The sequence below is a fragment of the Tiliqua scincoides genome, chromosome 4, assembly GCF_035046505.1.
Source record: "Tiliqua scincoides isolate rTilSci1 chromosome 4, rTilSci1.hap2, whole genome shotgun sequence".
Lineage (NCBI taxonomy): Eukaryota > Metazoa > Chordata > Lepidosauria > Squamata > Scincidae > Tiliqua > Tiliqua scincoides.
In genome coordinates this window covers 163,140,870-163,158,576 of record NC_089824.1, presented here as the reverse complement: position 1 = coordinate 163,158,576, position 17,707 = coordinate 163,140,870, and the positions used below count along the sequence as shown (strand labels likewise).

General features: G+C 41.1%; 1 protein-coding gene and 1 pseudogene across 1 annotated transcript in view; both read right to left on the bottom strand.

Annotated features, from left to right (window-relative positions):
* EIF2B3 (eukaryotic translation initiation factor 2B subunit gamma) overlaps nt 1-17,707 on the bottom strand; it is a 114,558-nt gene that overhangs the window by 90,941 nt on the left and 5,910 nt on the right. The window contains exons 4-5 of the mRNA XM_066625067.1: nt 2,979-3,138; nt 1,486-1,597 (exon numbers count right to left, since the gene is read on the bottom strand). Coding sequence (XP_066481164.1) covers nt 1,486-1,597; nt 2,979-3,138 — 272 coding nt within the window. The remainder of the gene's footprint in view (nt 1-1,485; nt 1,598-2,978; nt 3,139-17,707) is intronic.
* LOC136650512 (5S ribosomal RNA) lies at nt 2,057-2,176 on the bottom strand (annotated as a pseudogene).

Genomic DNA, 17,707 nt, shown 5'->3' with positions numbered 1-17,707 from the left:
CTGGGCAGCATCCGGCCAAACCAAAGGGTACAATTTGGAAATGAGACTATGGAAGGACAGGACAGCTAATGAAAGAATAAAAGGCTGCAGAGGACAAGGCACATGCCAACAATATTTGGAAGAGGACACAATATATAGGTATTTATATCCAAATTCCACAGCCTTTAAGCTAAGATGACAGTGAAATGAACAGTGTTCAGGCTGATATGCCACAGCTGAGTAAAGCTGTTATCACCTGTTATGAATACTGGCTGTGAAAGCCCTAGTATTTATAAGATAGGGGATATTTGGTTGCAAAGGAGAACACAGATAGGGGGAACAAGGGAAACCTAGTGGAATGGAGAGAATCAGTGGGACAGAGTTGTTCCAGTTGTATACAATTCTATAGAAAGGGCTGGGCAGGATGCTCTAGGATGGTGCATTTCAGTATGTCAAAGGGGGTATAGAACAAACTAGAAAACTTAGAAGGAAGACTCCTCCATAGAATCATCATGCATTCAAATAATTTCTCAGATTATTAAGTGCACCATATTGGGTAAATGAGTAACCAAATTGCAAATGGGTTTTGATTATGTCATGCACACTAGGATAACAAATCCCATGAACCACTGGGGTCAGAGGTGTTGATGAAAAATCAGGAAAGAGTTCTTGGGATTGTGGTGGATAGCACAATAAATACATTGACCAAATATGTGGTCATTAGGAAAGGGATGTAAAATAACTATTAATTGCATTAATTAATTACATAATATTGTAATGCTCCAATCCTAATCTATGGCATGACCACATTTGGAATACTGTATAGTACAGTTCCGGTTATCACACTTCAAGAATGTTATTTTAAAGCTGCAAAAGTGGACAACCAAAATGATCACAAAGGAAGAGCAAGCTCCTCTTAAGGAAAGGTTCAAGAATCAGTTTGATAAAAAGGTCCATCATATACACTACCAGGATATACACCTCTCATCCGAAGTAGCTAAGCAGAGTTGCCTCCTCCCTACTGTCTTCCAGTCCTGCAAAATATACCAGTACTTCTGATGCAATTCTGTTAAGACATCTGTTTGCCATCTCAGCAATGGGAGTAAACATCCTCAGGACTTTCTTACATCAGTCTCAGTTCTAGCTTCCTGCATGGTCTTGGCTGCATTGGTGCAGAACACTCTGCTGACTCCTCATGCAATTTCATGTTTCTTAAAAAATGTCCTTAAAAGTGTTCACTATCATAAAATGCAAAGTCTTTCATGCCTCTAAGATCTGGTGACCAAAAAACCACTGCCTTAATGAAGCCTCTGCAATTCATCCTCAGTGGGAACACCCCACACAGAATGCTACTCAGAATGTGTGTGTTGTGTTAACTAGAGCTACCCTTCACGTTTTGCAGTTGGCGCCTTGCCTTTCACAATTAAAATCCTGTTGTTTTCAGCACACTTGACTATTTTGTTCCACTCCAAACAACTTCACTGTAAAGAGACTCCCAAAGCTTACTTCTGAAGGATGGATCTTTTAATGACAATTTCTTCATCCAAATCTGCTTCATTTTCCATGAAGAGCAACCTCTTCCCCGTGCCATCCACTCCAATGAAGTCACGTTGCTCCACTGAAGTAGAAAATCAAAACACAACCATATTACAGCCCTGCTTTAAAGCAATCTAAATACAGTAAGCTGGTCATTTATTCCACTTGAAACACAGCATATGTAAATGTCGGGGGGCTCACTCATCAAAGCTGAGATCATTCCACGCAGGAATCTCAAATGCATGTGACATTCATGCAAAGAACCACAGAGAGATCAGGAGGTATGTGCAGCCTTTGCAGCTACCTACACCAATATCTGTAAGTGGCAGGTGCAGAATAGTAGGTGCATCTCAAACAGAGTTCACCTTGGACTTCTTAAACAGTATTATTGATTTTTAAAAAATCGCATTATTAATCAGCAATAGTGAGAATGTCATCCCAAACTAGTCTTTTTTCTCACTGAAAGTCATTTTATCATTTGCATACCTCAGGTGGTTGCTAGATAGGTTGGCAACCTTCAGTCTCGAAAGACTATGGTATAAGCCTACAGCACCTGGTATTCCCAGGCGGTCTCCCATCCAAGTACTAACCAGGCCTGACCCTGCTTAGCTTCCGAGATCAGACAAGATCAGCCATGTGCAGGGTAACAGATGCTGTAGGTGGTTGCTATGGAGAAGTTTATTGTTTCATAAAAGAATATTCACTAACAACCTGAATCCTGCACACCCATTACGGACAAAGTCTGGCATTTCCAAAGAAATTCTAGAACCAAGTCCATTATTGTTAAAAGTGACAGAATCAAGGCTGAATGGAATTCTACCTACAGAGAGTTATTTCTACCCTGTTGTTTAGCTAACTTTTTCACAAATTGCACAATCCTATGAATTGTAGGAACATACAAGCAATACCGCATCAGGAGATTCGTTAAGGAGAGACCACATTTATTCTAGGTCCAAGTGGGGAGGAGAGGGGAACCTAAGCAGTAATTGCTACTTGGTTTAAAAAGAATAATAATGTGTGTCAAGAAATAAGTCACTATATTAGAAAGCTACTCTAAAACCAAACAAAATGTGTCAACTGATGTTTCCCTTCACACTCTATAATGGGGACCATTTGAATATGTTGCTCCCCAAAAGTTAACATTTTGAAACAAGAAGCAGAGGTGAATTTTCAGATCCTACTGCTACCAGGATATAATATCAAAGCAAGAAAACTGGATATTATTGACTTGAGGACCACTACAGAATTTACCAGTTGTTTTAGAACTTAGAATTCCATTTGTGAATATTTGGATGTTCTTAGGACAGCATGGTAGAAACACCAACCCTCTTGTAGGCAATGGCAGACGCAAGGCGAAATGATGCAGAGCACCATTTCAGTTAAGAAATTCTGTCAAAAGAAAATTGCAAATCCCAGTGAAAATGCCAGCAGTCAATACTCCAGAAGCAAGATCACAGACATACCTAGTTTTTTCTTCCCTTTTTGTCCTGGTACAAGCTCCGTGGGCTCATAAGCTTTCTTCATCAACATGGAGAGCGTAGCATCATGGGCTCGGAATAAGTCCACTACTTCATGAAGAGCAACATCTGTTATCAGATCGCAGCTCAGCACCAACACATCAGTCTGTCAAGTAGAAAAGGAAAAAAAAATACCCATTATACATACACATATTTACACTCTCTCTCCTTAGAAACACAAACTACTGAGGATAAGTCAATATGGAAGGACATCCCAGCAAACATTGCCTAACATTCTTGAAACCCAATACTATACTTCCCCCCACCCCCCTGGTGCAGCCACAATAAAAAGGTGAGCATCATATCTAGAAGAGGTGGGTGGACTGGGACACTTCAAAGGGGATTTATCCCCTTATGCCTCTATAAGCCACAAATGGATCCCCTCAGATCAGTGCCAGCTCTATACTGGCACAAATCCAAGGAGATAAGGGGTGGAGGGGAAGGTGCAAAAAGGAGGATAGGATCCAGTGCATACCATCACCACCAGATCCTGCAGCCTCCCAGTCCTCCATTCCATTAGATTCCATTACTCATCCCATCTAGAGGTTGAATGCAGTATAGCTTCTATACCAGGGGTGCCCAAACCCCAACTCGGGGGCAATTTGCGGTCCTCAGGGACCCCCAATCCAGCCTGCAGGGAGCCCCCAGTCTCCAGTGAGCCTCTAGTCCTCCGAAGACTTGCTGGAGCCCACTCTGGCATGACACAACTGCTCTCAGCATGAGGGTGACTGTTCAACCTCTAGCAAGAGTGGAGGGGCCAAGGGCTCCCTCCACTGCTTGCTGTTTCAAGTCTGTGAAGCAGCAGTGGCAGCAAAGGAAAGGCCAACCTTGCTTTGTGCAAGGTCTTTTATAGGCCTTGAGTTATTTCATTCATTCATATAAGTTCCATCTCTAATATATTCATTTATGTAAATTTATTCAAATTTTAAATGTAAATTAATTCTTTTTTCCTGGCCCCCAACATAGTGTCAGAGAGATAATGTTGCCCTCCTGCCAAAAACTTTGGACACCCCTGGTCAGACCAGCGTGGGCAAGTCTCCGGAGGGCCAGACTGGGGTGCCCCATGGGCTGGATTGGGAGTCCCCGAGGGCCGCAAGTGACCCGTGGGCCAGGGTTTGGGTACCCCTGGTCTATACCAATGTATTCTGAGGTAACAATGAAGATGCAAGAAACCTGGAAGTGGGTCTTTAAAGCTATCTTTAACCCTGAGAAGCTTGCTACCAGTGTGGTTTAACAGCACAAAGGTAGGATATTGGGTTTTGGTGCTTTTTTACTTGTACAATCTGCATTAGGTTGGGAGAGAGCTAGGATGAGGTATCCCATTTGGTTTCTTTCAACTCTAGAATTCTACGGTTTTGCACACTGAATGCTTCTCTAGGTGATGTAGTTCTTCACATTTCTGTGAACATGTGTGTGAGATTAAACACAAGAACCATGAACTCTCATTTTCACTTTAAATCAAGTTCAAGGTAGAAGGAGCTACAGATGGTTTGTTTTTGAGAAGAAATTCCAAACAAATTCACCGTGTTACAGAGACTCACAATCCACTTACCGTGTTCTACACAGAGATGCTCAACATGCCACTTCACTAACCAAATTATTTCTGTAACTTTCTGTTTTGTCCCCAGATTTAAAATAAAAACACTGTCTCTTCTATGTTCCATTGTGCTAAGTATAGCAAAGACAGTTGTGTGATTATGTTGTGTGAATATGGAATATGGAATTGCTTTCCAAAAGGAAAGGAACATTCACAGAGATTCTTAGACAGTGTCCAAAAGAAACATCCATGAACTACTACTGGAACTTCAAGGAGCAATTTGTACTATTACCGATAACCTGCTAACCAGATAGATGTCGTAGCAAACCAGTGGCAGAAGTTCCAGTGGAAACACTGATAAAACAGCTAATGTTACCATAGTTGAAAACTTTCTGTCCCTCCACTAATGCTGCTTTTCAAAGGTTGTATTTCATGAGTTCTCCATTCAGAAAAACTGACAACAGATAAAATGCCATTTCCCTGCTCCTAAACCACCATACCTCAAGTCGAACTGTGATCTTATGTCAAGCAAAACATAAAATTGTGCCACTAACTTTTGGCAACTGTAAAAAGTGAAACTAATTTCAAAACAGGGTAAAACACACAGAGAGTCATTAAAAGCAGTGAATGGTGGATCTGTCAAGTCTGTTGTGACAGTACAAAATGTGTTGAAAATTCCTAGGCAAACAGTTACAGCTTAGTTGCTTTTAAAGACTAGATTGTTCTCTACTCCCTGCCCCCCCAAAAGGAAACCTTTTTATTTCAAAAACTGAAAAGCATTCACACCAATGACGAAAACCACGTCAGAGCAATGGACATGCCTTGAGAAACAACTATCTGGAGTTGTTAACCAATCTTGTAATTATTTAACTATGCACTTTAATCTGTCACCCTAGTAAACTGCCAACAAGGCTTTCATAATTGCGAACAGGCTTCTCATTTTAGGACAAATTTTGGCAAAGATTGAATGCGAGACCCCCGAGGAGCGCAAGGGAACAGAACCACCAAATGTCTGGTTGCCATCTGTTCTACCCATTTACTCTCTCAATATGTAAATAAACGTCAGAGAGCGCAGGGACCAGTGAAACACACGGTTGCTAAGTAAAGCCCACATTTCTGTCTCTCCTCCTGATGAGCAGAGCAGTGGCCTCAGATGCACGCTGAGAGTACACCATGAAAAGCTCTTTTGGGATTCAACAGCCTCCCCTTTGAAACACCAACACCCTCATAAATAAAGCCCTTACTGTCTGATGGATGCCCCTTTTTCCAATGTGGAACCCCTGAAAGAATAAACTAATGGCTGAATGAAAAAATAAACTAGGCTAGCACCCTAGCAGAAGGGTGTATTTTCCTTTACTTTCAATGGCTGATGTACTAAAAAGAAAATAAATGGTACAGTCAGTGTTTTTAAGAATACATACTATATAAATCTAGTACATCTTCATGGTGAGCCACTGATAGGACGAAGACACTCGCATAGAAAGAACATGACCATCTGGCAGACAGGAGGATAGAAAGCGTGATCCTCCTTGATTTCATGGAGTATGCGAATGGAAGATACCAAGAAAGCAAATCTTAATTAAATATATGCAGCACTAACTGAAAAGTGTGTGCTACACTTTATTAAGTACATATTTTGGGTTCAGTCAGTGCAAGCTAAGATAAAAATCATGCACAACAATTGTAATTTCATAACATTCGTTACATGGTTTGGGTAAGGCATAAACATTGTGATTGGTGTAAACTTTGGGATTCAACTGAAAACATCAAGGTTTTAATGAAAGCTTTGAGATGCCCCAGGCTTTACAGACAAATCTAGGACCTCCCAGATTATATATAATTATATTTGTTATTCTTCATCATATCGGCATCCTTTATTTGAACCAGAGTATTAAAACTAAAGGCTCCAAGGATCAGCTCCAATACTGGAAGCAAGTCAGGCCAGGAGAAAATAGCTTAAAGCAGCCAAGCAAGGCTCACATCGCTCCCCTCCTTTGTGACTTACAGTAAAAAAGCAGAACCTGCCTATCCTAACCCCAGCTTAATAGGCAAGCATGTGTTTCAAAAACATGGTGAGGGAAAGGGGAGAAAGATGAGAAATAGATCTTATTTGTGTATTTAAAGTATTTGTATCCTGTCTTTCCCACCCACAAGGGAAGCACTGAAGGCAGCTCACAACATATGTATTTATAGATTTATACTCTGCCTTTCAATCCAAATAAATCCAAGGGGGACTTATAACAATAATATAAAATAAGACAGGAGCCGCTTAGACCTCTGACTCCACTCATTTCTCCAGTCTTTGAGTATATGAAGCAGAAAGTGAGGTTAACGGAAGGCAGGTGGAGGAAGAATAGAGAGTATGGGAAGGTGAGTGAAGTTGAAAAGAAAGCCCAGTTCTCAACCAATGCATGGATATGTGCCCCTCTCAGGATCTCAGAACAGCCTCCAGAGCAAGGGTCAGCAACCAATGGCCTGCAGACCAGATCTGGCCCACCACCACAAGTCAACTGCACAGTGCAGAGCTCGGTGAAGCCTGCAAAGTGAAGCCTCCTGCCCAATTTGACATGTGAAGGATAGGGAATGGCAGAGCTACCCGCTCAGGGACTCCGAGCTACCCGGGCAGGTGTCTCTGCCATTACCTGTCTGGCATGTGGCAAACTGGCTTCCCAAGTTGAGCTCCATGCAGCCACTTCCAGGAGCTCAGCAATGCAGACGTTGGTGATGATGTGATTGAACATCTGGCCCTTCTGCCCGAAAAGACTGCTGACCCTTGCTCCAGAGCATGCAGCAGGAAACATGGGTGAATTTTAAAAAGTCTTTTTTTAATTAGAATGTTTAACTTTTTCAGTAGCCCTCAAAAAATATTTAAGTTTAAAATATCTGTGTGAAATACAAAGTTCTACATTAAAGAACTGAAGCAAGGCAAAAATATGTGTATTTCAAAACAAGCATTATAACATTACAATTACGTAACAAATTGCATTTATTTTTGTACAAACTGTGAATATGTAAACTGTTAACCAAACAACGCCAACATTTACTTTCCATGACATGGAAAACGTTTCTTCTGGCCAGTAACTAGCACTTCTTTCTTCAAGAAAGTTCTGGGAACTCTGACTTCAAGAAAGGAATCCTGCTAAGTCTCCACATATGTATATAATGAGACTTATAATGAGACTTACCTTCCCTCAGTGTGGCAGAGGGATAAACACATCCCTGAAACATCCCTGAAAAACATGTATCTGAATAAACACATACATGATTGCACTGCCAATTTCAGAGATATGCCCCTATGTAGACATAAGATTGTGTACACAAACGGCATTCCAGATTATGCTCTTGGGGCTTGAAATCCCTGACATCCAGAAAAAAGCATGCTAACTCTTTAAAAGTTACAAGAGGTAGGCAAGAACAGAAGGAACGGCAGCTTCATTCTCAGGCTCACTTCAAGGCATATATTTAGCAACAGAATAGTGAGCAAAATCAAGGACACTATTTCAACTGCTGTTTTTCTTTTTTGGATTTGCCAACTGTATAAAGTTGAATTCGCACAAGTCAATTGCCCCTAAGATGAGAGGAGACTGTATCTGTCTGTAACAGTTACAGCAATAAATTATTATGCACCCCTCACTAAGAAAAAAAAAATGAATTAGAAGTTGGAAACTTGATTTCAATTGGTTCTTTTTCTTGGAGATGTAAAATAATTTTCATTTAAATTGATCCACCTAGCTACCTAGAAAGGTGTTTGTGTTACCCCCCTTTCTAGTACCTCAGATCAGATCTTGAGATCCTGTATTTAAGGTTAGCTTCCTCTTGTTCTCATGTACACATTAGCCCATTGAGCTCAGTCACCCAGAGATGCAAGCAAATCCATTCAAGATATTAATCAGCTGGGTCTCTACCTCTTGAGGAACTTCAACAGTGCATTCTTTGACCCCAGAACCCTTCAGCATACATAGGAAAAGGACTCCTACCCCTCTAAAGACAGATCATCACAAAACTGGCCTGTTCGCCACAAGTTTCCCCCTCATGAAAAACACTATATTTTGTATCTTATTAAAACAAATTAAATAGGAAATTTAAAACCAGTCATGCCTCTTTATCCACTATGGTTCCATTCCAGAGGAACCATAAAAAATGGATTAAAAAAAATCAGTGAATACCAAACCAGTGGAAAAATAGCTTTAAAGACCCGCTTCTAGATTTGCTCCTCTGTTGTTGCCCCAGAATGCATTGGTATAGACACTATACCGCATTCAGGGTCCAATCCTATCCAATTTTCTAGTGCTGGTGCAGCTGTACCAATGGGGCATGCACTGCATCCTGTGGTGGGGAGGTAGTCACAGAGGCCTCCTCAAGGTGTGGAAACATTTGTTCCCTTACCTTGGGGCTGCATTGTGGCTGCACCAGGGCTGGAACGTTGGATAGGATTGGGCTCTAAGTCACTAGATGGGGTGAATAATGGAATGAAATTGTAATTCTTTAACAGCATGAAGGTAGGAAATTGGATTTGGATACTTTTCTTCCTTGTTACAAGGCGTTTAAAGGTGGACCTTGGTATTAGTGGTGAGACAAATCAGTGGATAACGAGGCATGATCTATATAAGCAAAAAAACAGAACAGCTGAACGATAAATGGGATGTAGCCTAAATGATATGCAAAACAGTTACTACCTCAGCTTGTGGAGTCTGGGACCTCTCTTTGCAATCTCAACGCCCTTCCAGCATCTGCCCAAAATGAAAGTCTAAGGGTACAATCCTATCCAACTTTCCAAGGCTGATGCAGCCATGCTGATGTGGCGTGCGCCGCATCCTGCAAGGGGGGGGCAGTCATGGAGGCCTCCTCAAGGTAAGAGAACATTTGTTCCCTTACCTCAGGGCTGCACTAGCACTGGAATGTTGGATAGGATTGGGCCCCAAGATTACAGTTCTATGGTCTTTCAAGTTCAGGTCTCCCAACTCTCATCTTCTTGGGTTGTCAAGGTGGTTTTTATTCTTCCCTCCTCCCTATACATTTCCATTGCCAAACTGGTTGTTTCAAATAACACATGCTACATATGGGGAACACCTGTAACATTCCCCATGCATAGCTTTTTCACTCACTCCTTGGGATTCATCTCAGTTGGAAAAGGGCAGGTCTAAAAACAGGAAAATCCACCTGCCCGGGGAAGCAAAGGCATGCATTACACACCTAATAAAATGTCTGTAGACAGCTGAAATTGGGATTTGGGTGGATCGAGGACAGAAGAGATGCAACTAGGACTGTAGTAAACTTGATTATCCCATTTAATCCCCTTCTTTAAACTGCACCAGACTATTTTTCTCCCCTCCAGTGATTCTGGACATTTAAACTGGAGCTGCTGCTTGTGGTAGTAGCAGGGGGGAAATGGAGTTCTAGAAATTCTTGTGCTTGGAAAGCTTGGAGATTTAACAGTCTGGAGTGTGCAAGTGAAGTAATACGAACCACAAAAAATGAGATAATGTGTAGTTGAAATGACTGTAAATACACCTTTTAAATCCAGATACTCCATGGTGCTGAATTTTCTTGAACTTGTCTATTTTTTGAAGGCCTTCTGCATCTGGGACAAGGAATACTGTACACTGCAAGTTCCTTGATGGATGAAAAACTTAAACATTAAAAGTTGTAAATTATCAAATCATTGTAATAAAACAACCTTTTTTAAAAATCTATTTTTTCTTAAATATTCTGCAAAAGGGTTTGGTAATTTATACGTCTATTTACATTTCATTACCAACAATAAAATCTATATAGTAACTGATTGAGAGCTCTAATATACACACAGATTTAAGAGACTCCAGAGCTTGAAAAGCCTAAAGCACATACAAAAGAATTCCATAATATTGGAAGTTATGTTTTCCTCTCTCTGCACTTTACTAGTGGCTGGGCGAGGTATGTCTTTTCCATCACCAGAGCCTTCCATTTTTCTTTCAGTCAAATGATTTACAGATAGATGACTGGTGCTGAATAGGTTGATGATAATAGAGAAAAGTATCAATTCAGCTGTGAAAGATCTTCAGTGAGTAGGCTCAAAGTAAACTTCCTCTCCCACAACATCATAACACAACATGAAATTCAAAACCTTCAGGAGTTTCCTTACAGAGATAGTTCCCAAACTGTGAGTCATGGCTCCCTAGGGAGTCAGGGAAAAAAGCCAGGGGAACTGTAGAATACTCTTGAAAAACCTGCCACCCTATACATTGTACAGGATAGTAGACCTAATGGGAAGCTTCAGCCAATGGCCCAGCAGGTCAACAGAGTTGCTAAATGGAAAAGTTTTGGAACCACTGCCTTATAGCATTAATATAGTATGTGATGATATGGGTGGAAATCTAGAATTTGGACACAGATGTGTCAGGCACTTGTGGCTGTTCTCCCTCTACTTTATCCTGAATGCAGGCCTCTGCGCCCACCCAAAGCTGCTCCTGAAGATTAGGGTACCCTTGGGAATGATATGGATGTAGCATGGTGAGCTGCAGTGGGAGAGAAGTCAGCCATTCACACAAGCTGCCTCTGCTCAATTATCTGAACCTACGGCAGTCTCCACCCCACTTGCAGAGAATAAAATGACATACTGTAATATTTGCTGCTGATTCCTAGAAAAAAACCTTTGTAAATGATTTGAACTCTATGATCACATATAGTTCACAAAAGACTTTCTGAAAAATACAGTAAACCACAGAGCATAAGCTCTTTTTTTATACAGAGTTTATATATGAGTGAAATCTGAATTTCAGGGAGTTGCCAATGAAGAGCATTTTCATGCTACTTTTACTGCTGATAGGCCCTTGAAAATCTGGCCAAGAAACTACCCTTCATCAACTCAGCATTTTTCCTAGATCTTCCATCCAGGATGCAGCTAAATCTTCTCTTTCTTGGCTAGCATCTTTTACACCTGGGACCAGCAGTCTATCTCGGCATCTAAAACTGCCATCCAAAATGTTTTTATTAGTGCAACATCTTTTTTTCTGGACTTGACAAACCCCATATACTTCCCCTCATTACTGAAACTGCAGCAGCAGCTTTGACCACATCCCTAAATTGGTTCTGCTATTCCATAAGACCAGGTGAACTCTTTATCCTGCTTTTATGGCATTTTACAATCTTCTCTTATGGTACTTACCCACCTCATGTATTACTGGAATTGCTGACATAAGAAGAGCCAGTTTCCTGTATTCACAGTGGCCCACCTGATGCCTCTGGGACATCTAACTTCCACTATACCTTTCTCAAATCCCTAACATTTAACACCTGCAGATCTTTAACTGCCCACTCTAAGCCACAGTGCTGGGGCAACAAAAGAAAGGTACATAGATATGGGCTACTTTGAAGGCGCTCCAAAGAATGACTTGAAGAGCATACTGACTGAAGAAGACATCATTCAGTAAGAACAAGAATCCCGCTTCCCTTCGAACAGGTCTGGACTGAATCATTCTTCCATGCTTCGATTGTTGTGTCACATGCTAAAACCTCCAGAAGGACACATATTAGCATTATACAAAGGGGTAGAAAGGAGTGAGGCAGCCCCCCCCCACCATGCAAATGGCTGGGGGAAGGGGGCAGAAAACAGGAATACTGACCCCACAGGTAGTTGAGCAACTGCGTGCCTCCAGCATATGCATGTTGGGGACTTCAGTATTATTTTCAATTGTCCATAAAACAAAATTATATCCACACAGGAAAAGCGGATTAGCAATAACTGTGCTTGAACTTTGACCTCTGCATCTCACAAAGCAACCCCCTCCTCTGCATTTCACAAAGCAACCCCCTCCAAAGCAATTTCTCCTGCCTATTAAGATCTACCAAAACGGTATTGCTTAAAATCACCTTACCCCAAAACTAGGATAGCTGGGGGTGGCAGAAAATGGTTTTCCATTTTAGCCACAAGGATGAGGAACATCAGCATACCTCCTTCTTAACTTTTAGGAAAAGTTTAAATTAAATTACAAAGGTGCCACATGAGACTTTCAAGTCAACATTTGGCTGTCACCCATCATTCAACTAAGGTAATAGATGGCCATTAGGCAACTCCATGTTATAGGTCCCTGCTCTGAGCAAATTTCAATGTTTTTAAAAAGGGGGGGGGGTAGAGGGAATATATTTGAAAAGGATTTCATATTAAAGTTATGCAACAAGATGGTGAGATTCCTGCCAGTTTCTGTTCATGCATCTTTACTGCAAAATATATGCAGGTTTTGCATCCCAATACAATGATTTACACATGCATGTCTTCTACCAGAATGGCTCCAAAACTGGGGAATTTCTGAGATTCACTTTTATATATTCCACTGCCAATCCGTTTTCTTTTTTCTTTTTGTTGTACAATGTGCTAACATTATAAGCAAGGCACAAGGGTCTCCTTGGAGCCATCAAGAGAGGTAAGTGAGGCAACACTGTTTTTATTTGCATCTCAGCGAGATGCACACTGCACTCTTAAAAGCACAGAGAATGTCGTTTCAGCCACACTAAAAGGAGCCTGGTGACATACTTTCTTTAAAAAAATGAACAGCTATGTTTATCTATTTCAAAATTAACTTCTAAGTAAGGGATGGAAAGATCACATTGGTCTCCCTGTAGATGAATTTCACGGTATTTTTTTTTTTAAAGTCTATCAACAGTCCAAAAATCTTAGTCCCTCCCTCCCTTCCTCTCTCTTATGAGCTTTGAGTTTTTCTTTCCATGGTCACCAAGTTCTTTTCAACTGTACGAGGATTCAAACTCTGCCTCCCAAACATTACAGTGAGCTTTCTTACATCATGTGTTTGGAAATGAGATTTTTCAACAGGGGAAGTGAAGCGCTAAGCTGCTCCATCCAAGACTACACGGATCAGTGACCCTCAGCAGCATACAGACCACCGCTGTGACATCACACTTTCCACAGTGTGGCTCCAAAAGATGCATATACCAAACTGGATCTAGAGTCTTAGCCTTTGTCTAGCTGTTCTGAGAAATTCTCTCCCCCCCCCCCCCAATTTGGGGAAAGACCTAGTCTGGTTTTTTTATTTTTTTTATTTTTATTTTTTGCTTGCATGAAATTGGGATAATTTCAGGTGAGCCACCTGACATGATAATTCCATCTGTAAAGTCTTAACAAAAACTGTAGCTTAAAGCATGCCGAATGTATGGTTCACCATACATTAGTCTTGGCTTTCATTAGCACAACTAAATGTTCATGAAAGGAAAAAGTAAAATTGTTCCATAGCTGGAACACAGGCATGCCCCTGTATCCATGAGTGATCCATTCCACTGACACACACCCCCATGCAGATACGGAAACTGCGAATATGGGGGTGCCTGTTTCCGCAGCCCCCACACCTATTAACATGATTTCAAGGTTTACCTAGTGAACCTAAAGGAATGGTTCTAAATGGTCATTGACTGGATGATCATTTGGGATGATTTGGGATCATGAATGATTTAGTGAACCTAAAGTAATGATCTTCCTTTACAGGGTTGCTATTTACACACAAGCTAATAGTGACACTCAGGCTGCCTTGTGGCAGCCTGGACACTTGGAGGTTAACAGGAAGCTGAAGTTAACCAGCAGCCTGAGCATCACTAAAAGCTTGTATGCTTATAGTGACCCTGTAAAGGAAGAACATTTTCACTGAGGTAAGCCTTTAAATCATGTTAATTGGCACAGGGGTGGTGGTGGTGGAAATCTACGGATAACCGAATCCACCTGTACTATATTACATTTTAATAGCTGAACAGAGTACAACCTGTGATACAAACTGAAGAACTTACAAAATGAAAAATACTTAGGGATAACAAGATTCTGATAAAAGGTGCAAGTGTATACACATAGTCGCCAAAGCACAAGCTTCATATTCCAACTCCAGGGTAGCTTCCAAATGTCAGCTTTCCTGGTTAATTAAATCTGCCATTGAGGAAAAATTTAAAAAGACTGCCCTATTATACATACATACTTGAGCTCAATGGGGCCATACTTAAGATTGCACTGACAGTCAACTGAATACTCCGCTATGTTTATCAACAAGCTTCTACATACTGGTCATACCTACAGTTCTGTATGATCTGGTTCACATCACTTGCAGTAAAGGACCACTTCAGACATCAGTGGGATAGGAGCACTGCAGTGTGACTCCTTCCCATGAGGCTCAAGTCAGAATCATCCAGGAGGAACTCAGGTTATGTTTCTTCACTACATCAGAAGGGCTTCTATTTTCAGGAGAGGCAAAGCTGAATGAAAAGCAGCCGTGCCATCGCATCCTTTCATAAGACCTCATTTCTGACATTATCAAGTGTCACACGAAAGACCCACACTGCCAAAGTTAACACTGAAAAAGGCCCAGACCTGTGTGCCCTTCAAGCGCTCCTGTGTCAGAAACACCACCTTGCATCATGTGTCATTCTTGGGCAACTGGAATGTCATGGGGGGATGCTCTCTGGTTTCTAAAATCATTCTATTTCCCCACCCCCAATTTTTCCTCAAGCCGCTTGGGGAGTTGCAGGAGACATACTATTAAGGTTCATTAGGCAAATTTTTAATGAAATATAATTAAGCAAAAAACCACAATCATCATCCTATCAATCTGGATGAAAGGATCAAGGGGACTTGTTTTTTGTGTGGTATTCATACATGCTGTAAGTGAAGGACAGAAGGCAAAATGGGCACAGTGCCTTGTGATTAGTGATGACAACCTTCTTTTTATTCTTGCTTTCGCTCTCTTTATTGTCCAAACCAGGACCAACAGGAAACAGGGAGGTCTTTGTGGTGAACATCCGAAGCTAAGTTGTCCAGACAGAAACAGGCTGCCTGGCAGCCTCTTCCCCAGGTTGAGAGAACCCCAAAATCCAAGAGATCCCATATAACATCCACAGGATTTCTTAACTAAGCAGAAGCAAAATGTGTCAATCTGAGAGGCATGGCAACCCTTTCCCTCCTGAGTAATCAGAGACAAGGCAGGAAAAACAGCAAAAAATATCATAATTTATTGAAGTGCTAAGGAATCAAACCAACAGAAGAAAAAGGCTACTGACAGAAGTAAGGCACTGATCAACTGGTAAACAAAGGTGAGAGTGGGTGGCAAAACTTGGCAGGGAGATTAAAAGACAAGCTGAAATTTAAAAAAAAACAACTTCCTGATGATCTACCTGGGAACAATCCCTACCCTAATTACTCATCCTAATTATTGCAGGGTTCTGGTTTTTATTCTCATACATGCATTACAGCAAGCAGGTTTTTTGTGTGGCTTCCAATGACAACCCTGGACAACATGGAAAAAAGCGGTGGAGAGTGCCCCTCTTCATATACACAGTGGGCATTAACTCTGCTTTACTTTGAAGTCATTCTGAATCTCTTGCTCTTGTAAGTCAGGAGGGCTTCATAGTCCAATGAGCGGGTTCAATTTCAAGTCACTTTGTTTACCAATCAAGAGAGAAGATGCTCAAACAAAGAACAGCATCCCATGACAATCACTACTGCATCAGGACGACTTAGAGACCAATCCTATCCAACTACAGCCACAATGAAGCCCCAAAGTAAGGGAATCAGGGATTTTCACCACACATGCCAAGTTCTCTCTCCCTCTCTTTTTTTTCTCCAGGCATCCCCACATCACTGTAATGTCAGGGACAAAGAGCAGGATCTAAAACTGCAAATTTCAGTATGGCTAACAAGATGAACCAATGTCAGTAGGGCCCAGGAAAAATATCTTAAGTTAGTAGTTCTCAAACTTTTTAGAGGCTGCTGCCTGGTTTATAAATGCCAAGGAGTGTGGCTATAATGGTGATTAGGGAGCAGTGTTCCCTTCCACCGCTGCCCCCCACCCCTGCAAGTAGCAGTTTGTTTAACCACTGATGCACATAGCCTAAGCTGCCCTGTCAGTTTTGCAAACCACCAAAAATTAGGTTGCAACCCACTGGTGGGTCCCAGACCCACGATTTGAGAACCACTTAAGTAACTCTTTTAAAAGAAACAAAAAAAAAACTGAAGAGAGAAAGGAAACAACAGCAGCATGAACTCTGCAGACAATATAAGTCTGCTGGCAAGTTGATCTCTGCATTTTCTGAATATCTGAAAATTTTAGCACTGCATCACAAAACTTTATTTGCATAATTGAAATGCATGAGGCAACTGTATTTAACATTCTAGACACAGAATGCCTTTAGCATGTGGAGACTCCATGTAGCTTCATTTACTATCTACAAACCTACTTAAATTATAAAGAACATTCAAAATTTAGAATAATGAAGACAACAAGAAAAATTGTAGGTTAGAACAACTGCAGTTTCCTAGAAGCTTTCCCCCATGTACCCAACTGCTGAATGTCTGGAGCAACTATGTTTTAATTCTTCTGTCTGCATTAAATCTAGACTAGTTTTATCCCTCATCATAATTCTGCCAGGTTCTGTTTTCCTGAGTTATCCCAACTGCAATATCTGTCCCATCTGATGATGTCCCATCACATGAATGTTTTAAACCTTTACATTCTAAAGCAGTGGTTTGCACACATTTAGCACCAGGATCCATTTTTTAGAATGAAAAGCTGTCAGGACCTACCGGAAGTGATATCATGACTGGAAGTGACATCTTCAAGCAGGAAAATTATTTACAATCCTAGGCTGTAATCCTACCCACACTTACCTGGGAGTAAGTCCCATTGACTAATTGTTAAAAGAATATACATAGTAGCTTGTTAAAAGTACAGGTCTGTAACATTTCCCCAAATGCAGTCACATATCCTGGTAGCACCAAGTCTAATATACTAAAAACAAAATATTGAAATGAATGGGGACCCACCTGAAATTGGCTCGTGACCAACCTATTGGGTGTCTACTCACAGTTTGAGAAACACTGTTCTAAAGCATGCACATAGAAGTTATTATTCAGTTCCTTAGTGAGGGAAATCACAGTGTAACCAAAAAAAGTATGTTCTGCACACTATTTACAGTGCATATTGATTCCAATTCTAGCTAGTGCTCCACTTCACAATGTCAACATCAGCCCCAGTCTTGCTTTCTTTCTCATTTGTCAACTGGAACAACATCTTGTGAAACAACAGTTTCTAGTCTTTTAAAGATAGGAATGATATACCTTCATTTTCACGGGGCAAATGGATGTTCCCCACCTAAGAGAACTCCACAGATAATG